General features: G+C 47.9%; 1 protein-coding gene across 4 annotated transcripts in view; it reads left to right on the plus strand.

Moving 5' to 3' along the window:
• Nucleotides 1–27175, plus strand: part of SPPL2A (signal peptide peptidase like 2A) — an 846443-nt gene that overhangs the window by 718675 nt on the left and 100593 nt on the right. For all 4 annotated transcript variants that reach the window (XM_069624951.1, XM_069624952.1, XM_069624953.1 and 1 more), the window contains 2 exons: nt 14964–15041; nt 15710–15870. In XM_069624951.1, coding sequence (XP_069481052.1) covers nt 14964–15041; nt 15710–15870 — 239 coding nt within the window. The remainder of the gene's footprint in view (nt 1–14963; nt 15042–15709; nt 15871–27175) is intronic.

Consider the following 27175-nt stretch of genomic DNA (forward strand, 5'->3'; position numbering starts at 1 on the left):
TGGCACATGCTCTGAGCATGCAGATCAGTCTCCCATGAGTGGAAACTAGCTCAGGAAGTCCTTCAAGAGATATTCACCCTTTGGAGAACCCCTCAAGTAGATCTTTTCGCAACCAGTGTCAACCAGAAGCTCGAACTGGACTGCTCCTGGGAATTTCCTCCAAGAGGAGCTGTAGGGGATGCGTTCGTAGTGGACTGGGAGTTTCCACTCCTGTACGCATTTCCTTTAGTCTCCGTCATTCCTCACGTGATCAGGAGGTTGAGGAAGTTTGGGAAACACATGATCCTAATTGCCTCGGATTGGGCCAGGAGGATGTGGTACCCGGACCTTTTTGGCAGTCCGTCTGCCCTCCAATACATCTTCCACTAAGAGAGGAACTTCTGTCGCGAGAGGAGGGTTAGGTTCTCCATCCAGAGGTCAAGACACTCTGCCTTCACGCATGGTTTCTTAAAGGCTGAGATACAATGATTGGGACCTCCCGGATGACGTAATGGAGATTTTGCTTTTGCCCAGAAGGCCAGCAACAAAGTCCTTGTACTGTTGCCGTTGGAAGAAATTCTGCAGCTGGTGCACAGACAAGAATGTAGACTCCTTTCTATGCAAAACACCAGAAGTGTTTTCTTTTCTACTATCCTTAACCAATCTTGGGCTCCAGATTGGAACTATTAAGGGCTATTTGGCGGTGCTATCCATCTTTAAGCGCACGTCGGAAGAATGTTCATATTTCAAAATCCCACTTGTGACACCATTTCTAAAGGGACTCACCAATGTGTTCCCCTATCTCCTTTCCAGGTTCCAGTTTGGGACCTTAATCTGGTACAAAAATGTCTGTCTGCACCCTTTGAACCTTTAGATTCCTGTTCTTTAAGGTTGTTAACATTTTAAACCATTCTCTTGTTAGCATTAACCTCATCCCATAGTGTGAGTGAGTTGCAGGCACTATCATCCAAGCCATCCTTTACTATCTTCCACAAGGATAGGGTTGTTCTGAGGGTTAAGCCTTCATTTTTACCCAAAATAATTTCTGATTTTCATGTAGGGCAGAACATTGTATTGCCCACTTTCTATTCTCCACCTCATCCTGGCAAGGAGGTTGAGAGATTACATAGATTAGATCCACACAGAGCTCTGAGCTTTTACATATCTAGGCTATCCAAACTTAGTATTGACGATACGCTTTTTATAGGTGATCAGCTTTTTATAAGTTTTTATTAGTTTTCATAAACTAGGCCATGCTGTGACAAAACAGACCTTATCCAGGTGGATCATTCTGGCAATTTCGGAATGCTACAGACTAGCAGACAAGAATCTTCCAGAAGGATTAAGGGCCCATTCCACCAGGGGCATGGCTAGCTCTACAGCCCTGCAAAGGGGTGTACCGATAAAGAATATTTGTGAGGCAGCTACGTGGTCTACTATTCACACGTTCACAAACATTACTGCCTTGAGTCGTCCCTCGGTCAGGATGGAAGCTTTGGAAAAGCTGTCCTCCGTTCGGTTCATGAAAACCATTGAAAACTAAATTCTTACTCCCTCCACCAAATCAAACATTGCTTTGGGAGTCTATCAAAGATGAAGAATACATAGGAGGACAGAATCCATTCAAAGAAGAAGTTACTTACCCCTGGTAACAGTCTTTGGACTGGATGTTCCTCCCACGTATTCCTCACCACCCTCCCAGCGTACCCCACAGTGGAATATCACATGCTATTAGAGCTTTCGCTCCTTCAAAGTTTAGTACGGTCAAACCAGTGTTTATGGTGGTAGTTTCTACTGTGATAAAAACAGAACTGAAGCCAATGGGCGCTGCGTGTGCTATATATGCCTTCGATGACATCATCCTCGAAACAGAGGCCCTCGAGGGACATCGAGTTGACTGCATCATTGCACAGCGCTCTCTGACAAAATTCTTTTCCAAAGCAGCTGAAGCTGGATATCGAATATCAAAGTTGAGGAGTACGTGGGAGGAACATCCAGTCGAAAGAACGTTAACGGGGATAAGTAACTTGTTCTTCACCTAGATCTTGCACCTATTCACTCCAACCAGCACTCTTACCTTGTAAAGGCATTTGACGTTTGCCATATTTCTGTATCCAAGTGCAGAAATTCTTTGGCCTTGGTGTTTGGGAAGGTGAATTGGTCTTTCATGTAGCGGAGGTATAGTCCCTCACCTGTAGGTGGTGCAGAAGTACTTGAATATAGTCTTCAGGGACCATTTTTTTCTGGTCTTCCGGACGTTTTTCAGTAATATCATGCACACACTGCAGTGTCTCCAGCTTTTTAATGAATGCAGTAGAATATTTGATTTCTCTGTACCAAATTCAAGCTTGATATAATAGAAGACAGATGTTGAAATGTTATCGTAAATCCACTCCAGCATCTCTTCGTTCAGCTCCTGCCTGGATTTTGAATATCTCCCCCTTGTATTATCAGTATAACAAAACATAGGGATATAGTAAAAAAAAGTGGGGAGCAGAATGTTTGTTGCATTTGGTGAGCCAATTACAGATCGATTACAGACGGTTTCAAAATTGATATACCCTTTAGTAACTCCATCTGCTTTTAAATTCCAATTAAAGCACTTTAAACGCCGAAGATACCACCTGTAAGGTTGCAGAAGTAAGGCTTGGACACAACAGTGGCATATATTTGAGCACAGACTTTTATTAATCAAGAAAGGGTTGGAAAATGCCTCTCTATCGCTAAAGCTAAGAGGGGTTTCGAGGGGATTGGGTCCTCCGACGTATTCCATATCTATGACATGTAATCACCACAGCTGTGCTGCTTTGGAAACTTTTTCGGCGTCTGCGTCCTGCGTCGATGACGTCGATGCGCCGTCGTCGAGGACCTCCTCCGACGTCCGACGTCATCCGATGTGATAAGTAGGACGCACGACGCCCATAGCCTCAGTTCCGTTTTTCCGCGAACGTGTTGCTTCGTGTTTCTCGGTTCAAACGCCTCGACTCTTTGGAGTTCTGTTCTTCTCGGTTCTTCGAACCTGTCGTTTGTGTAATTCCTTCTGAAGATGTCTACTTCGTCTTCGACCCCGCGTCCGGGTTTCAAGAAGTGCGGGGAGTGTGGGTCCAAGATGTCGGTGACGGACTCGCACAACGCCTGCCTCTGGTGCCTCGGGGAGGCCCACGACACGGATGACTGTATCGACTGCCAGTCGCTCACGTCCAAAGAAGTTGTTGTCGGTAGGTCGGGTGTCCAAGCCCCGGAAGTCTAAGTCTGCGGGGCTTTCGACGGAGGATTCGAGGGGTGACTCTCCGTGTCATCGTCGGAAGTCTCGTGGGTCTCCTTCTAGGAGTCGGTCTCGCCACTCCTCAGCCTCTTCGAGGCATTCTCGGAAGCGCCGACACCGGTCGTCTTCCAGGTCCTCTTCGGAGGGCTCTGCCCGGCACGTCGCTTACCCCTCCGGCCGTGCGACGCCGGAGGAATGGGCTTCCTTCGGGAAGAAGATGTTGGCGATTCTTGAGTCGCAGGGTACTCAGCCGTCCGCGCCCCCGAGTGGGGTCGGTCGTGTGAGGTCGAGAGACACCGCTCGCAGGAGTGGTCGGCACGAGTCACGGGAGAGGTCCCGTTCGGACAAAGGGACTCGTTCTCGACGTACCCGTTCCAGGTCCCGGTCCTCGACGCGTTCGAGACCGTGTGCACCTGTGAGGTCTTCAAAGAAGGCATCGAAGTCTGTGGCGTCGAGGGCGTCGACGGGCTTTCTCGAGGCTCTGGCTCCGAGGAAGTCGTCGATGCCGTCGACGCTCAGGTCGTCGAGGGACACGCTCGGGGCTCCGGCCTCGAGGGCTGTGTCGACACCGCCGATTCTGGAGGCGCTGCATCTGACGTCGACGCCGATTTCGTCGACGCCGATCCTCTCGGCGCCGATGCCGGTTCTCTCGACGCTGGCGCCGATTCGCTCGACGCCATCGACGCTTTTCGTGTCGGAGGTACCACAGGGCACGGGTGGACCCCCTAGGAAGGCTCTGGTTAAGAGCAAGCACTCTCGAGTGCCTTCTTTTCGCCTCCTGGACTATATTTCAGAGGCGGATGAGGATTCTGATGGCCTGGTTCCTAGTCAGGTTCCGGATGACATTGTCTCGGGCCATAGTCAGTTTGATGAGTTGAGACAGTCACTGCATGATGCCAGTGGACTGGACACCTCTCCGGAGGTGGAGTTTTGTAGGCCTGAGCCTGGCTCTCATGCTGATTCCTCGTACCGGCGCCTTATGGCTAGGGTTTCTGAGTACTTGGGATGGTCTGCTCCCCCAGGGGAGTTTGTGCAGGATGATCTGACAGACATCCTTGATGTTGGTCCCCCAACTGACCCGGTTCTGCCGTTCCATATGGCTTTACAGAGAAGGGTGGCGGCGGCTTGGACTGCTCCGGAGAGTCTCCCGGCGGTGGGCAGATCCTTGTCGCGAAAATACCGTCCAGCCAGTGGCGACCCCTGCTACTTGACCAGGCACCCCACTCCGGAGAGTTTGGTGGTGCAGGCGGCCACGGCCCCGGCAAAGCAGGCGTCGTACCCTACCATCCCTCCTGATAGGGACGACAAACGTTTTGATGGCTGGGCGAAGAAAGTGTTTTCTTCTGGTGGTATGGCGCTTCAGGCGGCCAACTCCATTTGTGCCTTGTCGCGTTTCACGCACACTCTGTGGAACTGTGTTGCGTTAGCGGCTGAACATGTTCCCGAAGGGGATGAACGGGATGGTTTCCTTGCTTTGGTCCAGGATGGTAAGGATGCCATGTGTGAGTCCGTTCAGTCGGGTTTGGACTTAGCTGAATGCGTCAGTAGGTCCATGGCGGCGAGCACCGTGATACGCAGGTTTGCGTGGTTGCGGAAGTCAGGGTTTGCGCCTGATGTGCAGTCCCGGCTCCTCAACATGCCCTTTGATGGTGAACACCTTTTTGGCAGCAAGGCTGACGAGAGCCTTGAGAGGTTGCAGACCTCAAAAGCTGCAGCGAAGTCGTTGGGCGCTGCAGTTCGCCAACCTCCGCCTTTTCGTCCTAGGGGACAGCAGTGGAGGGGTGGTTCCTTTCGTTATTACTCCTCCTTCAGTAAAGCGAGAGGAGCTGGCAGTCAAAGAGGCCATCGCAGGGGTACCAGAGGTGGACGACAGGGTACCCGTGGTGCCAAGGCCGCTCGGGCAGTTGCCTCTTTGCCCTCAGGTAACGCCGCAGCCGCTCCCACTCAGTCATGAGGCCATGTCCCATGGTTCGCCGGTTGGGGGAAGGCTGGCGCAGCATCTTGTAGAGTGGCAAGCCATTACTTCAGATGTGTGGGTTCTGGAGATCATAACCCACGGCTACTGTCTTCCTTTTCGGCACAGGCCTCGCGACAATCCACCGGGGAACCTCTCTTTGCAGAGTCCGGATCCGCTCCTTGCGCAGGAAATTCAAGCCCTGCTGGAGAAAGGCGCCATAGAACTGGTGCCTGTAGCGGAGAGGAACAAGGGATGGTATTCCCCTTATTTTTTGGTTTCGAAGAAAGACGGGGGATTGAGACCCATCATGGACTTGCGCGGTTTGAACAAACTCCTCAGGAAGGACAAGTTCAAGATGGTTACTCTCTCTCAAGTCCTCCAGGCCCTTCAGCTTCAGGACTGGTTGGTGTCACTCGACCTCAAGGATGCTTACTTCCATGTGCCGATCCATCCCAAGCACAAGAAGTACCTGAGGTTCGCGGTTGGCGACTCGCACTTTCAGTTTCGGGTCCTGCCATTCGGATTGACCTCCGCCCTGAGGGTTTTCACCAAGCTCATGGTGGTGGTGGCAGCGCATCTCAGGCAAGGGGGGATTCACGTCTACCCCTACCTGGACGATTGGTTGATCAGGGGGAGCTCTCCCGAGCAAGTCCTGGATCATCTATCGATCACCTGTCGCTCCCTTCACAGGCTGGGCTTCTCCCTCAATTTAAAGAAGTCCCATTTGACGCCAACACAGCGGCTCCAGTACATCGGAGCAGTGCTCGACACTTCCCTGGGGCAGTGTTTTCCTCCCCAGGTGAGGGCTCTTCACATTCAGCAGATGGTGCACAAGTTTCAGCATGCCCAGACGCTCCCAGCTTTCGAGTTCTTGAGGTTGCTCGGCCTCATGGCATCCTGCATTCTTCTGGTGCCAGAGGCTCGCCTGCGGATGAGATCTTTGCAGTGGGCACTCAAGACGCAATGGTCGCAGTCCTCCGGCAGGATGTCGGACTCGATTCAGGTGCCGTCCTCGGTCACCCGGGACCTTCTGTGGTGGGCCGTCGAAGGCAACTTGATGAAGGGGGCTCCATTTTGGCTTCCCTGGCCGGAGGTGACGATCGTGACGGATGCATCCCTCACGGGATGGGGAGCTCATGCCAACGGGCTGACAGTCAGCGGTCGTTGGTCTCCGTCGGAGTCCAGACTCCATATCAATCTGTTGGAGCTGAGGGCCGTCAGGCTAGCCCTGAAGGCTTTTCTGCCGTCTGTGCGAGGGAAGAATGTCCTGATCCTGACGGACAACACAGTGGCCATGCACTACCTCAACAAAAAGGGGGGGGCAGGGTCACTTCCTCTGTGCAGAGAGGCGATGCAGCTCGAGTTCTGGGCCATCCAGCAGGAAGTTTCGGTCTCGGCAGTTCATCTGGCCGGAGCCGAAAACGTGACGGCGGACGCTCTGAGCCGGCAGAGCGCGATCTCTCACGAGTGGGAGTTGGCTCAGGAGATTCTCCTGGAGATCTTCGCCCTTTGGGGGACCCCTCAAGTGGATCTCTTCGCCTCCAGTGTCAACCGGAAGTGCGAAAGGTTTTGCTCGCGGGAATTTCCTCCAGAAGGAGCCTTTGGAGATGCGTTCGTGGTGGAGTGGTCATTCCCGCTGCTGTACCCGTTTCCTCCAGTCCCCGTCATCCCGCAAGTGCTGCAGAGGTTACGGAAGTTCGGTTCCCGGATGATCCTCATTGCCCCGGCGTGGGCTCGGAGGACGTGGTACCCGGACCTTCTCGACTTATCCATCTGCCCTCCACGTCGTCTTCCCTACCGAGACGATCTGCTCTCACGGGAGGGGGGTCAGGTTCTCCATCCAGAGGTCAGATCCCTCAAACTTCACGCTTGGCTTCTGAAAGGTTGAGGTATAAGGATTGGGACCTCCCTGAGGACGTGATGGAGGTGTTGCTTTCGGCCCGAAGACCGGCAACAAAGTCTCTGTACCGTTGGCGTAAGTTCTGCGACTGGTGCAGGGTTCAGAATGTGGATCCTTTTGCATGTGACATCCCCATGGTTCTGTCCTTTTTACTTTCTTTGGCCCACAGGGGCTTGCAAGTGGGTACCGTTAAGGGTTACCTGGCGGCGCTGTCCATCTTTCAGCGCTCGTCTGAAGAGTGTTCTTACTTTAAAATCCCTTTGATTTCACAGTTCCTGAAAGGGCTCACTAATGTGTTCCCTCCGTCACCTTTCCTGGTGCCCGGTTGGGATTTAAACCTGGTTCTTAAGTTTCTTATGGGTGCTCCGTTTGAGCCTTTACATTCTTGCCCTTTGAGGCTGTTAACTCTGAAAACTGTGTTTTTAGTTGCGGTTACTTCCGCTCGCAGAGTGAGTGAGTTACAGGCACTTTCAGTTAAGCCTCCCTTCACTGTATTTCACAAGGACAGGGTTGTCCTTAGAGTTCGTCCTTCTTTTCTTCCGAAGGTAGTGACGGAATTTCATTTGGCCCAGAAGGTTGTTCTTCCGGCATTCTATCCTCCTCTGCATCCTGGTAAGGAAGAGGAGAGGCTCCATAGGCTTGATCCTAGGAGAGCTTTAAGCTTTTATGTTTCACGCATGTCCCGGGTCAGAGTGGATGATCCACTCTTTATTGGTTACGCTGGAAAGCGTTTGGGGCAAGCTGTGACGAAACAGACTTTGTCTCGCTGGATTATTTTGGCCATCTCGGAGTGCTACCGTTTGGTGGGTAAGGACCCACCGGCTGGCTTGCGGGCCCATTCTACCAGGGGTATGGCTGCGTCTACTGCCCTGCAGAGGGGTGTTCCTATTCGCAACATCTGTGATGCAGCCACCTGGGCTTCAGTTCATACATTTGTACGTCACTATTCCCTTGATTCCATCCGAGCGCAGGATCTGGCCTTTGGCAAGGCGGTCCTTTGCTCTGCTATTTGATTGGCTATTCTACATTTTGATTCTAAATTCTTTCCCTCCTCCTTGCTTTGGTACTGCTTTGGGAGTCTGTCATAGATATGGAATACGTCGGAGGACCCAATCCCCTCGAAGAACAAGTTACTTTCTTACCTGGTAACGTTCTTTCGATGGGATGGTCCGATGACGTATTCCATATCGCTCCCGCCCTGCCTTCCCCGCTACAGAATTTCTTTTGCGATTGCAGCTTACGTTCCCCAAGGCTATGTGTCTGACTGGCAGTTGACTTCTGTCACACGTTCTGGGGGAAAAAACTACAACTGAGGCTATGGGCGTCGTGCGTCCTACTTATCACATCGGATGACGTCGGACGTCGGAGGAGGTCCTCGATGACGGCGCATCGACGTCATCGACGCAGGACGCAGACGCCGAAAAAGTTTCCGAAGCAGCACAGCTGTGGTGATTACATGTCATAGATATGGAATACGTCGTCGGACCATCCCATCGAAAGAACGTTACCAGGTAAGAAAGTAACTTGTTCTTCACTGCCGCAAGGACAACTAGTAAAATTGCAGTATGTCCAAACCAAAAAGTCTGTCACTGTCATGTGACGAAAGCCTACGTCTTCGTATTGACGATCTGCTTTGTATAGGTTTTTATTCATTTTCATAAACTGGGCCAGACTGTGACAAAACAAACCTTATCCATGTGGATCATTCTGGCAATTTCGGAATGCTACAGACTAGCGGGCAAGGATCTTCCGGAAGGATTAAGTGCCCATTACACCAGGGGCATGACTAGCTCTGCAGCCCTGCAAAGGGGTGTACCGATAAAGAATATTTGTGAGGCAGCTACATGGTCTACTATTGACACGTTCACAAAGCATTACTGCCTTGAGTCTTCCCTCGGTCAGGATGGAAGCTTTGGAAAAGCTGTCCTCCGTTCGGTTCATGAAAACCATTGAAAACTAAATTTTTAGTCCCTCCACCAAATCAAACACTTCTTTGGGAGTCTATCAAAGATGAGGAATACATGGGAGGACACAATCCATTCAAAGAACAAGTTACTTACCCCTGGAAAGCCTTCCTCTGACCCTAACACTAGCAAATGAAACCATCTCTACAAGGATGATCTCTTCCCAAAAGTGTTCATGGTAGTTCCAACGTACAGAAAAGTTTCCAGTCTCTTGGGCAATCAAAACCGATGAAATAAACAATGAGTATAGAAGTCCAAGGCTATGGTTGTGCTCCTTTCCCCTAGACTTCTTCTACTTTCCTTCCTTTTTGGATTCTGAGCCCCATATCCTTTTGGGTAAATGTCACTGGACAATACACAAGGATATAGTTCTCAGATTCAGTTCTTTATCCTACCAACTTGGCACACTTCCCTACCAAGCGTAGTATTATATCCTTTTAGGTTTCATGACCCTCTTTTTTTCAATCTCTCATGTGGCTGCAGGTGCCAGACCTGTAATATTCTGAACAGCTTGGTTTACTCTGCTGCAAATCAACTGTGTTCTCATGGTCTGTCTCTGTTATTCTCACAGGGTCCTAGGCCCTCTGATCCCTTGTTACTGTAGGCTTTTGCCTTTCACATGAGTGTGGGCCCCAACCTCGCAGTGCAGCATTGTATCGGCTTGGTTTACTCCCCTGCCAAGCATACAACTCTTCCTTGTTTTTTCCTTTTCCAATCAGGGTTACAGACCCTCTTAATCCCAGCGTTTCATGTGGGTGCAGGTCCCAGACTGGCAATTCGTTGTCATATCTGTTTGGTTCCTCTCCTGCCAAACACAAGAATCTTCTATCTTGCTTATTCTCGGGGTCCCAGACCTTCTTATACGTTAACTTCCAAATGGGTGCGGGTGTGAGACTCGCAATACCTTCTCAGGGTCCCAGACCCTCTGGTTACAGCTTCTATTTTCACCCTCTTGCTTCATTGGACCTCTAACACCTCTCGGGTAACCCGCGTACCTGTTTGATTCTTCATTGCAGGTACTCACATTTCCTGAGCACCTGCATTGCTTCTCGAGGCTCCGGTAGCGCTCGGGTAAGCAGCAGGGTTTGCAGCTTCTGTGCAGACATAGGACTCTGCCCGGCTGCGCATCCTTCTTCGTAGGCACTTTGCCAGGGCCTTGGGTGCCAAGAGGTTCATCTTGGCAGCAGCACGAGGGGTCCTTCCAGCTTGGACGAGGTTCGGGTTCTCCTTCTCCTCCGTTCACAGCTTCCCTTACGGCTCTCATCTGCTCATCCGGTGCACAGCTCCAGCAGTTCCTCCCAGGAGGATCGTAGTTCCTCCCAGGAGGATCGTTCTTCTCTTGCAGCCCAGCTGAGCTCATTGTGAACTCCTGCGCTGGATTGTTGCATTAGTTTGAGCCAATGACATCCTGTGGGAAGCTAGACTGCTTGCTCTTCTTGTTTAGAGTGATCCTTGGACTATTGGTCTTCTTCAAAGTACTTTTTTAAAACTAGGTGCAAGGTACTTGGTATTATTTGGTACTTCAGTCTTGTCAAGTATATTAGGTGGACTGATTTCGCAAGAGAACACATTGGCTCCATCTAAAGAGGGCAAAGGAGGACTTGTCATCGGAGAAGGGGTTGGGTGTATTAAATCGGGGGCATACCGTGTCCCTGGGAACAGTCGTCGCCCAATCCCAGATGGGGCTTCATTCCCCATATGATCCTTGCTCGGTTCACCACCCCCAATGGGACTATTGCACTGTGGACGCACTGCCCTGGCCCCATGGGAAAGGACCCTCCACCATGGCAGAAGAGACGACATCCTCACATTGGTCACACATCATACCAAGATGTTGACAATGTGACTGATCAATCGTGGACTTGCGTAACTAAGTTCCAAAGTCCTGCTCAAACGTTTAGGTAGAAGCACTGTCACTGGTAGTGTTTAAAATATGGGTTTGGCTAATCTGCAGTGATGCTGATTGATCTGATTACTCAAGAATTTTGGAAACAGGGATTATGTGGTCAGACCATTGAAGCGGGAATATGTTCTCTTCATTGCTAACATTTCCGTCTTTAAAGTGAAAGCTTGTAAGTAATGGAATTTAATTTTATGAATCACCTCACAAGCATGGTGGTGTACCCCCATATCGATTAAAATACTAGCATATGAAATGTGCTTTGAACATTCACTATTGTAGTGTGGGAGCTAAAACACTGTCCATTTCAATGCCTCTAAATGCAATTCACTTAACGTTCTATAGTAAATACATCCTAATGCTCAAATTCATTCAAATAAAAAGGAACCGTACAAAATGTAGAGCGTACAAAGACAGGCTGGTGGGTGGTTGTTGGTATAATAACAGATTATGAACACATTGGTATTGGCTACGCTTCAGAAGTGTAATTTTCTTTCTTATGGTTGCATCTTTCCTGTGATTACACCAAGTGTCAGTCTGGTGTGTGCTACGATTACAGGTAACTTAAGTAGCATTAAACGGAGCGCTTCCTATAATTATGTCTGATGACGCATACCTTAATCCTACAAGGTGTAAACAAGTAATTTTACAAGTTACCAAATATACCAGAAGAGACATTTCAATTGTATATTAAAGCTGAGTAAATACAATCCGATTGGGGACGTTGATTTAAAATATAAAACAATTCCCTTAGTGCGTTTACAAAACAAGTAAAATACCGAAAACGTTAAAACCTTTTCCTGTGTCAAGCGATCCTTTTGTTTGGGAGCTATCCCTATCGGCAGCCAAAAGTTATGCTTGTGAGATTTCGTCAATGAGTTGTACGCGCTGAAGCTGGTAGATGGCTACTTTGTAGCACAGCTTGCCTTTTACCATCTTTAGATCTGCTCCAAGAGCATGATGTGAGCCTCTGCCAGTCTGCATACTCTCGCCAATTGTGTCTGTATCCGATATGCGTTTTTCCAGCAATTCACTAAAAGTAGCATCCACTTTCTGTAACTAGCGCCTATAAATTCAAAAATAAATAAAGCATTTGACTATATTGGATCATGTTTTACAATTGAAATTGCTAGGAAAGATTTTTCTTTTGGCTGTTTCCCTATTTCTTTCAATGGACCCCCAGCATATCTGCTGACTATTTTGTGATCCTGACCCTTTTTCTTTTCTTTTTTTATTTTTTTTATTTTTTTATTTAAGTAAATATAGTCCTAGTGAGTGAGATGATTTTTGAACTCACTCACCAGGTTACATTTTTTGTTTTTGGAGAAACTGAGAAACTGGTGAGTCAGTGCAGGGGGCACTGTCCCCCATTGATGTCTGTTGTGTAGCAGTCCTGCTTCCTTCTGGTTCAGGGGAAACTTGTGTTCATACTTTTAAGGCATTTTGTTTCTTGATCAGTGTAGCTCAGAACAGGCTGGTGGCATTGGTATTTTACATGTTTTGGGTGCACTCTTATGTATCTTTCTTTATTTGTTTACTGTGAGGTAGCCAGTTGACCAGTTTTTTGGCCAAAATGGTTTACCACATTGTTTAAGGCCTGGCTTTGTGGCTCACTGTGTAGGAAATTACCATATATATAATGTTCTAGCGCCTACTGCCATGGTTATGGCTTCGAAGCACTGTGGGGTAGCAGGCCCTTTGGGAGACTACAGTCTGTGCAAGCATGGACATAAAAAAACTGCTGTATTCTGTATGGTAGTACACTTTGTGGGCTCCGGCCAGAGCTGGGAAGGAACATGTGTGTCTGATAACTGGTTTGCACTGGGCAGGGTGTCCTAGACACCCTAATCCACATACTAACCAGAGTGGTGATTAAGAAAGATTTTTCTTTTGCAGCTTTCCCTCCATTGACATCAATGGAACTCTCTAACCTTTGCTATGACTCTTACCTTTCTGTGACTTTTGGAGTTAAGTACAATAATTTGACTTGACTTCCCTTGGTTAGTGCATCACGTTTGGGGGCCCTGGTGAGCCCATATGGTTCAGTGCAGTGGGACGCTGTCCCCTGCGAGATTCCTTTGTTGTTTTAGAGCCGCAAAGAGAAAGGCTCCCCTGCCGATAGCAGGGGTCAAGTCCTAAGAATTAAAGTGGGGGGACTAATCAACAAATGCAATCGGATGTGACGTCACCAGAAATTAGCATATCAAGGTGAAATATGCGCATTTCATTAAATTGGCTTTGCATAACCACCAAAATTGGACAGGACGAATGGCACTTGTCTTTCATAAAATCAACACACACACAAAAAGCGAGAGAGAATATTTTCTTTTAATAGTGTATTTGAAAACATTAAAAGGTGTGCATGTTTTAAACTCCAAGAACCAATACAAATGTTTTCCCTGGGACTTTCAGCATCGAAATGAGTTATTTCACCGTTAGTTTGTTATTTTTCATCAGGTAATATAGTGCATTGGTAAAGGGTCCAGCCTGGAAACCTGACAACTGCTTTTAGATCCTCGAGGTAGTCTTTAATTCATAAATCCAAATAGGACATTCAACGTTTCTCATTTTAGCAGGGGGGACTGAGTCCACCCTCTGGGGAAAAAGTGGGTGGACTCCGTCCCCGCGCGTGCACCCTCGACTTGAGCCCTGGCAGACAGTATTGCAACGGTTTTGTTAAGGAATAGCGGGGGGCAAAGCAGCCAATAAAGAATAGCCAGTAAGTACTAGCAAAACTCAGAATATGTCCCGACAGGAATCCCAAATCCACCTGACTCCAAGCTCAATGTCCAGAGGAGCAATAATACACACTGTCCCAGAAGCACAGGGAACTATGGGGGAAAGATGGGAACTCTAGAACACAGAAAGCGAAAAACGTGGTAGTCTGAACACCCACCGACACTTGAATTGGGTTTTACTAAGTCCAAGATGGTGGATCCAATGAGAACAGCGAGGAAAAAAGAATGGAGCAGCTGGAGTGGCAAAGATTCAGGAGCAACCACAGGAAAGATTATCACGAAGGACGAGGAGATGAACTGGGGATACTTGAGAGGACCCAGTCCACAGAGATGGAAGAAGGATACATACATTAACCGCCAACCAGCAATAAGGAAGCGGCTTCCACTAAGGACAGGAAACCTCAACGCTAAGGCGTCCCCCAGGAACTGATACTGCTTAGTAGCTGGGCTGCTTGATTCTGGAGCCAGCCTGCCTCCTCCAGATGCTACTGCTCCCGTGGACACTAAATCTGCCAGTGTTGCAAGGGCCAACAGAGGGCAATGAGACTCCAGATACTTTGTAAGCGTCCAGAACGTGTAACAATATTTACGCCACAGTGTGTAATTGTGCAGGTCCAGGAGAATAGAATGTATAGATGCAAGGTCAAAAACGCATAGAAGCTGAGGCCCAGGCATGTTGCAACGAGCTAGGTGAAGGAGTGTTATGAGTGTTATATAAACGGAAGTCTTCTTTGGAAGGAGAATACAGCAAGGGAGCTCCTGGAGATAATGAGAATGGACAAGGCCGTCAGTGACTTAGGCGATGTTGACATTCATACACTGTATTTTCTATAATTATACTTGTCCGCACAAGGCTCTATACTTTCCTAGAGTGTAGGCAATTTCGACAGACCTCACAAAATGGCACTTTACGTTTGTGGTATTGAAAATGGGTGTTTTACCCTGCTTATGCAGAGATGCATTAATTGCCCTAAAATGAGAAATGATTTTTGGTTCCTGTGTGTCTTGTGTATTTTGTTTAAAAACAGATGGGAACCAAAAAATGAAACTCTGCCACTCAGATAAATTGGTAAAAGAATATCAGCCAAGCCAAACTATGCGTCTTCAGAAATGTCCTGAAAACAAATTCAACTTTACCGTAATGTTTGTTTTATGAACATAATTGTTTTATGGTAAGCCAATGCTGTTTTACTATTGATGATTTTTGAGTGGCTAACCATGGCTAACTTTGTAAATGTTGCATGCACTATTTGCTTACAGGTCTGTTAATTGCATACTGTCGAAGATTTGAAGTTCGATTAACATCATCACACATCTATTATGTTTCCTGTACTATAGGTAAATGCTTATACATTATTTACCTTTGACCAACAGAAAACTATTATGCAAATCTGATTAAATTGTCGCCTATTAACTGCAGATTGAACATTTTGGGATTCTAGCTTTGAGTTAAAAATCATGAATGCACTGGCGACTCATGCAGGCCTATTCCATGTTAAGAAATGTGCTGTATCAATGAGCCCATCGTCTTCCACCAAACGCCATTGCTCAGTGTTTTATTGCTGTTAAGAGGGTTCCATGTGTTTAAACAGTGATTTTTTTGTTTTCATTGCAGGAATTAATTTTAGAATTGTCTCTGATTTTCAATTCAGTGCACAGAAAAATCCTGGGGAAACCACCCTGTGCCCCTTATTAACCCCGAAACACAATCCCCACTCCGAAAAACCATTCTACTGTTTCCCAAACTCACTATCTGTAAAAAGAAAAATCAGTTCTATATTGTAGATTCATTTCTTTGAGATATGTGTTCTGCATTGTAAGATGTGTGCGGTGAATATCTCCAATAACATCACTGAATACCGTTAAAAGACCACTTGAAAACATTATTTTATAAGACATCTAAATGGCCTTGCTCCCTCTAGCAGGAGAGGTTCAAGAGAAGGGAGCTATACAAAGTAGTCTTGTTGTTAGTAGCACTGTGATATCTAGGCATTTTGTTCTTTCAGCTTACGCAATTGGCATGGTGCTGACATTTGTCGTTCTTGCGTTGACGAGAAAAGGACAACCCGCGCTTCTCTATCTGGTACCATTTACACTCCTTACAAGTTCCGTGATTGCTTGGAGGCGAAGAGAAATGAAGACGTTTTGGACAGGTGGAAGCTATGAGGTAAAGCTGGATCTCTACTGTGGTTCTCTTTTATAGTGTTGATAGTATGACAACTTTTCATTCCTCCACAGACGGCCGTCCCAGTGTTAGCAGAAAAGGTTTAGGCGTCATCTGGAATGTAATTCGATGTATGCCTAACCGGATGTAGTTATCTCTCATTCTTTAGCTCGCTAGTGCCTCTTATGCCAGGCAACCCCGGTCACTGCTGCAGTGGCTTTTAATTTCACAAGTACAGAAATCAAATGCTTCTCTACGGACCTGCCTGATGACTGTGATTATGTAATGTAATGTGAAAGAACAAATCCTGTAATTTACTTTCACTGTATATACTTTTTGTGGGAGTAGGGTATAGGTTTACAAGAAATATTCACTGTATATTGTATCTATAGAATATTGTAAGATGCAAAAATTGCAAATAAAAATAAAATAAAAATCAACGCAAGAGACCCTAGGAGGAAACCCAGAACATGACACCAGATGAGCAGACCGCTCCCAAAGCTCCCCTCTGCTTCCCAGCGGCTAGCCTTGCCTATAGTGCAGATGACCTAGGCCACCACATAACTGGACCATGACTTTTTTGATTGCAGATGCCCCCATATTCCTTGCTACACCCATTCCATCCCATCCCTCTTTCATTCTGTCATTCTGAGGGAAGCTGGCAATGCCAGGAGCAGTCGACTGGAGCAGCAGCAAATTACCAGTTTGCTCCCACGACCCTTGCACAGAAGCCCATCAACGCTCACACCACATAAAAAAAGGCCACTAGGGAAAACAATTCAGAACACCTCTTGCAGGGAGAACAAGGTTTATTCTCATACAAACGAGAATGCAATAGCAAAGAATTCTGCTGCCATGGAGGGCTCTGACAAAATTGGCATGAACATTACTTTTTAAAGGGAGAAAGCGTCACAACTGACGTCCATGACATAAGTTACAAATCCACATAGCTGGTTGGTGCGACCCTATACATAGGCGGCCTACTCCATATGGGATGCCAGGCCCTTGGTCCCATCTTCATCTGCTCATCTTCTTCCACGTGGGATTCTTCTTCAAACGTCATCAACTGCTGAGCTCCTAATTGCTAATTAAAACCATTTCAGCACATCTCCTATCCGTGGCCTAATGTGCATTTGGTACTGCAGACATGGACGCAGAGGCTACATTCAAAGTCACCATAACTCTAAACCCTTGCTCGATCGCAGACATGTCAGCGCCGTTCCAGTTCTTCCCACCCTGGGTATGCATTTGTTACTTTCCCTCCCTGGCACCTCGCAGGACAAATCACAGGGACCTCGGGTGGGGTGAACTCTCTTTTTGACTGTGATCTTGTAATGGCATAGCATGCTAACAGTTTTATGGTCAGTGGTCTGGGGTTGACTGGTACACTGGAATGCTGGGGTCTTGGGCTGTGGGCATCTGTGGACTATAACATAGGGTTTGGACTGGTAAAGGTCAGAGGCTCATGCCCTCCCTCTCGTGGGCTAACTCTTCACCAGGTGCTCTCGGCCCTGTCATGGCCTTGCAGGGCACATTCCTTCTAAGATACAAATGCTAACTGTGTGAAACAGTGAAGGATTTATGGATCTCTGCGGGTTTGGTCTTTCTCACTACTGCCTATGTTACAACCTAGCCCTGCATACGCACACATACTTCTCTATTCTGGGCCCGGGCCTGCCACCCTAGATAAAGCGCAGCACTAGGCCTTGATTCCAAGATGGCTACTATTTTCTAAGCTGTTGTTTCATTCCCAGCACAATCTACACTAAAGCATGCAGTAAGCTGACCATTGGGCAGCTTCTACTGACACCCCATCACCCCTATTGGCTTCTTGAGTCCTTACATTACACTCTTATGCCTCCGCATCATGCGAAACCTCTTGGGGGCCTGGATCGATCGTCCTGCTCCACAACACCCTCTACTTCAGGCTAGCTCCCTGACCTCTATTGCCCCGGATAGGCTGCCAAGCCATCATGTGACTGGGCCGTGTCCCCTCTGAACCGTGAAGCATCAAATGCCTTGATGCTCCCCTTGCATCTTTCACTCCCCCGACCCAAGCCACCCTGTGGTAGGCAGGAGCATGTCCCAGACCAAGGCAAGATCTCAAGGCTGCTTCCAGGAGTCACCACAGTAAGCTAGTCCCCCCACGACTGGCCGTCCCACACACTGCCATTTGATCTGCCTCAGGAGCACTTTTACTATACTCCCAGAGTGTTAAGACCAGGGGCCTCATTGCGAGGTGGGCGGTAAGGGATTACCGGCACCGGTAAGGGCACCGGTGCCGGTAATCCCTACCGCCCTACTACGAGTTTCCTTTGCGGGTCCTCCCTTAACACCTGTTTTTTGCAGGCGTTAAGGACAGCACCCCCAAAGGGACTTAGAGCTAATAACGGTACCGCAATTTGCGGTACCGTTATTAGCGCCTTCCCCATTCCCATTGAACCCTGTGGGGGCTCAGTTGGGAATGGGGAAGGGCCCTGGTGAGTGGGGAATTAACGGTCCCGCCAACCGTGGAATGGACCGGTAATTGCTCCATTCACCAGGGCAGAGTTGGTAAGGTTTTCGTAATGAGGCCCCAGGTCTTTGCCAAAGGTTTAAAGCTATTTGTCAATTTATGTCTGCGTGGATCACACAATCCACCACCTGGTCCTCCCACTCGAACATGGGAGTACCACACTGACATTCCCTGGGAGCACCATTTTAAGTATAGGTGAAGAACAGCACGCCAGTGAAGTTGCCACATATCCTAAAACATCTACAGACTTCACCCTAATGCCAAAATCAGTGACCACATTGAGCCATTGCACCAAGTTACTCTTTTATATGGGGCACTTTAAACCTAGAATGAATGAAATATCCCCCGACAAACTGTTTACATGCCCTGTTAAAATGCTGTCTGTCCTGAGCAAATATTTATCTGAGCTGTGTGACAAGCTCACATTATGTGGGTACCGTGGTGAGGAATGGGAGACCCTGAGGTTTAGGGGGGAAGGTACCTGCTCCGTCATGCTAATCGTTGTGGTGGTACATGGGATCCCTCAGAGCTGAGCCGCCCCAAGCCCCTCAAAGCATTAATCTCCATAGAGAACTACTGCCCCAAACATTCCCCTTAAACAAGATCCCCTCTCTAGCACATGTTCTACATGGTGGAAAGCATAGGTTTCCCTTTAGCATATCCCCAGCTGAGACTCTGGAGAGAGGATCAGATTTAATCAGCCTTGCGGCCTAGTGACCCTTGGCCTTGTTCAAGAAAAGTCACACACAATATTGCACACGGTGATAGACTCACAGGCTGTATGCAAACCGCACCATGATATTACAAAGTGGTGCAAGAGAGACTATCCCACACATTGGAGATACCAATAGCGATGCTCACAAACTCCTAATATACACCGAGCAGGGAGAGAGGAGTTCTGGGCTAGAACAGAGGGAGAGATATGGAGCTGTGCAACAAGTAAGGTGCTTCTTCCTGACTCTATGGTGGTATTTTTTTCTTTTTGCAGCCTGACATTGAACCCAGAGCATGTCTTCTTACTGTTTTCAGGCCCTGGCCTGATTTTATGGAGCAAGGTCTTTTTAAACCTCACTCCCTGGTTTAACGCCCTTTTGTTTTGTGGAAACTGGTGAGCCCTCAAAACTAACAGTCAGAGGGGCCCTATCTCCATAAAACTGTATACTAACATGACTTTTCCCCTAAAGGAGAGTAGTGCAGGGAAAAGTGTTTTTCCATTATTTTTGGACTTTGGGCATTTTTCTCATAGTACGTGAGCCCTAGAAAGGCTAGTTGCAATGGTACACCTATCTTGTACCACATTTTAACTATTTTTGCAGTACAATGCTCAAACTGGCTGGCCATGTTACCAATCTTTGTGCTTCATTGTCCTTTTGACTGTTTCTGCCATGCAGGTGTGTTTGTGTGTGTGTGTGTATGTATATATATATATATATATTTTTTTTTTTTCTGAGGATTGTGGATTTGCTTAGATCGCATGCTATGCATAGGCCGATACCTAGTGTTAGACGTGGAGTATTACATGATTTGTTTTCAAAACTCAAAAAGGGACGTCAACTGGGCGTGTTTCGGAAGGTATGGTATCAACAGTAAGATGGACACAGGTGACCATAGTTCAAGGGTGTTTATTGAACCTCACAAGGGTGAGATAAACGCCTATCTAAACCTAAATCTACAGGTGGGAGCAAGCTGCGACCATCAAATAATAATGCAGTTCTAGTGGAGTCTTGTCAACATAAAAAGGGCCTGTACCAAAACAAACCTATTGCCAATCCTTACTACTAATTTACAAATACTGTTACAAATACTCCCTTCCCCACGTTTTCAGCACCGGACAAGGAGGTTCACTCGAGCAAATCACACACTCTGGTTTGTGCGGCACAAGGATACAGTTCCATTTTCACAGTTCAAGACATTCTGTGTTGAAGTCTCTTTACTTCTTTCAAGTCTCTTGACTCAGAGGGTCTAATGCACAAAAACAACAATGAAAATGTTCTTTTCCTTTTCCAGTATTCAATTTGGGTGTTCACCCTAGATCCCCCTCAGTCGGGCTCGGATCCCTTTACAAGTATGTTCAGATAATTCTTTCTCTGGTGACATGGTTCACCCCCCCGGATTCCCCTCAGCCAGGCTCAGATCCCTTTCACTCGATTAGTATCCCTCAGCTGGGCTCAGACCAAGTGTGATGCACTTTAAACTATCAAAGACTTTTGAATGTGCACAGGGTTTAACTTGACCCTTGCATGACCACTTCGATCTCAATATTCCTTTTCTCAGACTCTGCATTAGTTGGATACCTAACAGAGACTTTCGAATGAGCATCCATGTGGCTCCGGACCACTCTGTGTATGGTATCTTTTCTTGGCCTTCAAAGTTCAATTATAACGTTCAATTACTCCTTTGGGTTTTCACCCATATATGCGTCGTTCTTTGCAAACTCCTCACGCACTGTTCTCTTTGTACAGTGTTTCCGCTTGCAACCTTAGTTCAAAATACAAGCTGGTTCGGTATCGGGCTCTCCGACTCACTGCCTTTTCTTACGGTGTTTTGTTGTAGGAGCTAAGGACAGTATCACAGTGGCAATCGCTCCTCCCCGCCTTGGTTTTCGACGCGGGATAGCCCTGGGTACCTCTGCACACTGTGCAGGTTTGATCAACCTTAGTTCTTGGTGTTCGGTTTCTTATTTTCCAAGGCCCATGAAAGTAACAGTCTTTAGAAGTCACAGGTACTTCCTTCCTTGCGATTCTCTCTGGTCTCGCCATCCTTCCCCTTGTATTAACCTGCCATCTTGGAACGGCTCTTTCCTCATAGGGTTTGCCTCACTCGGAGTGTGATTTCGTGCTCCGCCTTTTATCAGTGTGGGGAAGTGTGTTGGAATTCAGGTGTGTGTAATAATCTGTAATTACCTGACCTTACCTGCCCATGATGTTGGGACATGGCAGGTATACGGCTCTGTTGTTAGTCCTTTGTCGCTCATGGTGAACTGTCTGTGAGAAAGAGTTGGTGCCGGAAAAAGGGGACGGGGGTTGAATTTCTAGGTATCCTACCTGGTAGAATGGGGAAAAGGTGTTATTGGGAGGTGATGCCGCATCTCACCTTCCGGTGTCCTACTTCCACTCCCGGAGGGCTCCTCATCCAGGAAATCTTCCCCACTGGTCCACCCCCAGGAACTGAATCCAGAAGCGATGGCCATGTCCTGGCCACCTGAATGACAGATCCCCGGGGACTAGTGTGTGAGACACCTTCTGGTTTCTCACAGCGGGTTAGTAATACTTTCCCTAGTGACATCTACTGTATCCATGGTCCTTTACGTGGCGCGGTCCCTCCGATTGTTTTTTTCCGCCATTGTGGTTGGTCGAGAGTTTTCAGAGTTGTTCTGGCTAATGCCTTTGATTAGAAAACTTTTAATATTAGATTTTTTTACTATTGTTTCTACAACCGCCGATCGCCCGCTGCAATAACAACTGCTTCGACAGCTTTCAATGGACGGCTTTCAATGGTCGGCTTCATCGTCAACAGTGCAACAACCGCCTCAATAAACGACGACTGCGGCCTACACAGGCCTCACTGGGCCTCGTCCCATTACAGTAGGGAGAGTGGTGGGAAGTTTTACACTTCTTTGCTTTATAGCCTCTTAATATCCCTTATTTTCCTCTTTCATCGCAGCAGTGCATTTTCCATTCAGCATGGAAAACACACCATTTAAGTTCTGCCCATCCCGTAACAGGAAATACCCCTGGAAAGACACGCACAAAGTGTGCAATCACTTTCAGCCAAAGGATCACCCTGAAAATAACTGCAAGTCCTGCAGGCTCTTCTGTCCTAAAATCTTGGACCGTTGAACCAAACCCTGGGCAGCCCACGCTACGCAGGCCGAGTCCTTCATAGATGTGGTGGGGCAATCCAGTGAAGGCAGCATTGACTTCCTGAGTGATGCTGAGGCCGATCGGGGTTCGAAAGAATCCCATGTGCGAGCCCCCGCCCCGACTCCAGCAAGCAGCCCAGCGGTCCTGTGATGGAGAAATCACCCGGCGGCCAATGCACACATGCATCACGCCACACAAAGCTCACACCCCATGGCCAAACGTCGGCCACGTCATTGACTGTTTATAGCCACACAGTGGCTACTGAGCGGTCTTCCACGTCACCCCTGCCCTCTGGCCCATTTAGTTCGCCGCACAACAGGTCTCCGAAAAAGGCATCGACCAGGCCCGTTTCAGACACTGTGCTTAAAAAGGCTCTCCTTTCACGCCGTTTCAGACACTGTGCCTAAAAAGGCTCTCCTTGTCACAGTCACACACTTTTAAAGTCAAAGATGTCAAACACTCAAATCTTCAACACCCTTACCATCCCAGCCCTCTGCTTCCCTAGATGGTGGTTTCACTCCCTCCAAAGACACCATTTCAGGGGCCCTGCATCACAAGGAGCCTACACCCTTGAAAGACACCCCTACCTCCTCAGCATTTCATAAGTCAACTGAGTGAACCCCAGAAAGTTTTGATAGGGTCATGAGGAGGATATCCTGTTTAGTGGACTTCACAGTTTATCCCTCTTCTCCAATTGTTCCAAAGGTGCATTCAGCCTTCCCTCCTAACACCAAACCATACAAGAGCGGTCAACCCCCACATCGAGAAGGTATTTCGGCTGGCCCCTATCGACCCACTCTACATCAGGGGTCAACTAAAACCTGATTCCTTAGTTGTCACCACAACAACGAAGAAAGCAGGCACTCCTCTGGCCTCCGCGGAGGCCCCACCTGATATAGAAAGCAAACAGATTCATACTTTTGGCAGAAAGGTGGCATCATCATCAGCTGCCAACGAAACGGGAATAGATTACAATGCCACGCTCCTGGCTAGCTTTGGCTGCCATAAGTGGGACAAGCTGGAACAACAAATTGAGGCCGTCCCAGAGCCTCTAAAGTCACAACTCCTGAAAACAGTTGAGGGCAAACAAGTGGCTAACTGCATTTTCAAGAACAACTTGGATACAGCTGACAATGCAGGCTGCATCATAGCCAAAGGCATGTTAATTTAGCACCAAGCCTGGCTGAGGCAATCTGGCTTTAAGATAGAAATGCAGGCAACGTTACTTAACATGCCCATTGAGCCAGATGCCCTTGTTGGGAAAGGCAGTTGAAGATGCTCTGAAGAGTGTCAAAATGGGAATATGACACCCTGAAATCTCTTGGACAATTATCCAACCAAGTGTTTGCCCGAAGGGGGTAATTTAATAAAAGAAGATTCCATGGGCAGGACCCACAATGGTTCTCTAATTGTGGTCAGTGTAGCCATCACCATCATGGGGCACCTCATGGGGACAGTCCTCCTCCAATTTTCAAAGAGGCTACAAAAACTCCAAGAGCAGGGGTAGAGACTCCATCACCAGAGGCTGCACTCCGCCCAAGCAATGCTGCCAGGTCCACCCCCATGCTACTCCAGCAGGAAGTCACATTCCACAATTCATCCATGCATGGGAGGGGATCACTTTGGACAAGTGCATGTTATGCACCGTGGCGGATGGATATTGTATAGAGCTTGTACAGAAACCATCCAACCACCTGCCAAGACACATACAAATGACACCAGAGGAAAGGCACATATTGCTGGAAGAGGTCAAAACCCTGCTGGAAAAGGACGCTATAAAAGTCATCCTGGCAAACAAGGTAAACAAGGGTATTTATTCAACGTACTTCCTTTGGCCAAAGAGACTTAACAATGCGCTCGTTACTAGACGTGCACCGAGCGAGCGCGTATGTCAAGCCACAGAAATACATTCCGAATGACAACACTACAGGAGGTAATCCCTCTCTTAAAACAGGGGGATTACATGGCAACATTGAAATATGAAAGAATGCATCTTTCAAATCCAATGTTCCCAGCGCACAGAAAACATTTGCGTTTCCAAATAGCGGGAGAACAATACCAATTCAAGGTGATCCCCTTCAGCATAGCCTCACCTGCAAGGGTATTCACAAAGGTACTAGCAGTGGTAGCGGTGCATCTATGCAGAGTCATTCCCAGTTTACCCTTATATAGACGACTGACCGATAACAGGAGAATCGCCTCAAATGTGCAAATACAACACCGAAAGAACAGTAAACCTTCTGTTCCAACTGGGAATCTCTATCAACGAGAAGAAATTCAGTCTCATACCCATTCAAACAAAACCATTCCTGGGAGCAATCATAAAACCAAAAGAGGAGGTAGTCTTCCCCTCAAACGAGAGAGTACAAAACATGCTGTTACAAGTACCTCACTATCTAGCCGGTCATCAGGTAACATACTCAAAGCAATACGTTTGCTCGGGTTTGATGACATCATGCATTTACCTAGAGCCACACGCGCCACTGCGCATGCGCCCAGTGCAAGAGTGGTTGGCGAAACAGTGGTCTCAGGCAAGCAGTCAGTGGGACAATCTAGTGGTTGTTTCGCCAACCCTAGTACAAGCTCTATGCTGGTGGACTAAGGAGATTTATTGAAGGGGAAAACCCTTCCACGACCCAGCGGTACAAGCGATCGTTACAACAGATGCAACTCTCACCGGGTGGGTGGCCCATCACATTCATCTCACAGCGCATGGTCTGTGGACTCAAATCACAGCACAGAACCACATCGACCTGTTACAACTCCTAGCAGTGCTCAAAGCGCTACAAGCCTTTGAAGCACAACTGACAAATCAATCAGTACAAATTCTCACAGAGAGCACCACTGCAATATTTTATATAAACGAGCAGGGCGGCACACATTCTCCAAATCTATCCAGGCAAGCACAGAAAATATAGAAGTGGGCACTCAAGCAGGGTATGTTCCTAACATCTCAATATGTTCCAGGGGAACTAAATAATCTGGAGGACTCACTAAGCAGAGATCCTTGTTACGCTCACCTGGTATCCATGGGGGCGCCACACAATACTGGATGGAGGTCTAAGCGCCATCCTGGACCCCTCTCTGCTTGTTTTATGTGCCAGACGTTGGGTAGTGCCTATAACAGGAGAATGGAGGGTTAAGATACTGGTTCTGTGATGGGTGGACTCCCACCTCCCTCTGGTCCAAATCCCCTTCTTTGGGGTTATTGCTCACCTTAGGTTTTTGTGCGTTGAACTCTCGGTCCTGCGTCTCTGTGCAGGGGCGCGTAATTGGTGCGGGCGTTCCGTGGACCTAGTTGCTTCACTGGTCCGTGTGTCCTTATGTCGGGTCCAGACCGGCTGTGACTCCAACTCTGCTTGCTGTCTTCCAGGTGAGTTATAATGTCTTTTCTGTCTTTATTCTGTCTTTCTTTCCCTTTTTCTCTGTCTTCTCGGAGTCTTGCTCCACTACGCTGTTCCCTAATATTGTCTCTTTTTGTTTTCACAGGGATGGTTGCGATCTCGGAGTTGCCGTGCTAATGGCGAAGACCGCGGTGAGTTATTGATGCGCGGAGCGCTGCGCTGTTTATTGGTGTTAATTGCTAACCTGTGTTCTCTTCCCTTCTTTGTACAGGTTGAGGTGATGTTCCGGAGTGATGAGCGATCGAAGCGCTGCTTGCCCAGGTAAGTGCTTTGTTAATGCTGACCTTGTTCCTTCTCCCTTGCAGGTTGCAGTGAAACCTGGAGATGGGCGAGGTAAGAGAAGCGCAGGGTGCTGCCAGGACTCGCTGCTTGCCCAGGTAAGAATAGTTATTAATGCTGTCCTTGTTTCTTTACCTTTGCAGGTTGCGGCCAACTCCGGAGACGGGCGAGATAAGCGAAGCGCAGGATGGATTCAAGACTGGTTACTTCACAGGTAAGTTTTCTTGCTCGCTATTGCTGATTCTTGTTCTTCCAGGTTATTAATGGAATCCGGATCTAGGGCTTCAGGGTCGGGCCGCTGGAGAAGCAGATGAGCAGGAGCTGGACACGGTGAGCGTTACGCTGCAGGAGTGCAGAATAACGCGAAGCGTGTTCTGCTGTTTGGGTGTGGTTTAAATAGCCCAGGTAAAGTAGTTCCAGGCCAAGTAGTTCCAGGCCCAGCCACACCCAAAACACTAGACTGCATGGTTTGGTTCTAAAGAACTGAGCTGTGTAATAGGCCTCCATGTTGGATTAAGGTCCAAAACTGGTATTGCTTTATTCCTGATAATGAGCCAGGCGCCAAAGGCCACAGGACTGACTCCATGTATGTTTCTGATGGAGTTTTAAGGCCCTTGGGGCCAGTGTGAAGGGCTGTAGCCCCACTGCTGCCAGGGGGCTGTTATACCTGAGGTGGTCAGGGGCATGGATCGCGACATCCTCTACGAGAAGAGCACGAGTGGCAGCTCGACAAAAATATCGTAGATTACATTTTCACACAGTGGGGCTTCCCCTCACTAGACTTGTTTGCAACAAGAGAATACAAACAATGCCCAGACTTCGCATCCAGGTTCCCCCGACACAACTCCAAGGGGAACGCCTTGTGTATGAGCTGGTCAGGGAAATTTGCATATGCTTTTCCCCCAACTGCACTAATGAGCAAAGTGCTGAACAAGATTCACAAGGAACAAAAATTACATTAATCCTTGTTCCTCCTATGTGGGCGAGACAACCATGGTATCCACATCTGTGCAAACTGGCGATGTGCAACCTGATCAAACGGCCATGCCCATTCAACATGCTCACACAGCACAGGGGGACAACACTACACCCTCAACCTCACTCTATGAACTTGGCAGCTTGGCTCCTGAAGTCATAGATTTTAGACATCTGAATCTACCTCAAAGGTGTATGGCAATCCTCAAAGAGGCAAGTAAACCAAACACTAGACAATGTTATTTGAACAAGTGAGAGATTTGTAATGTGGT

The sequence above is a fragment of the Ambystoma mexicanum genome, chromosome 11, assembly GCF_040938575.1.
Source record: "Ambystoma mexicanum isolate Mex_15411 chromosome 11, UKY_AmexF1_1, whole genome shotgun sequence".
NCBI classification, from domain to species: Eukaryota; Metazoa; Chordata; class Amphibia; order Caudata; family Ambystomatidae; genus Ambystoma; species Ambystoma mexicanum.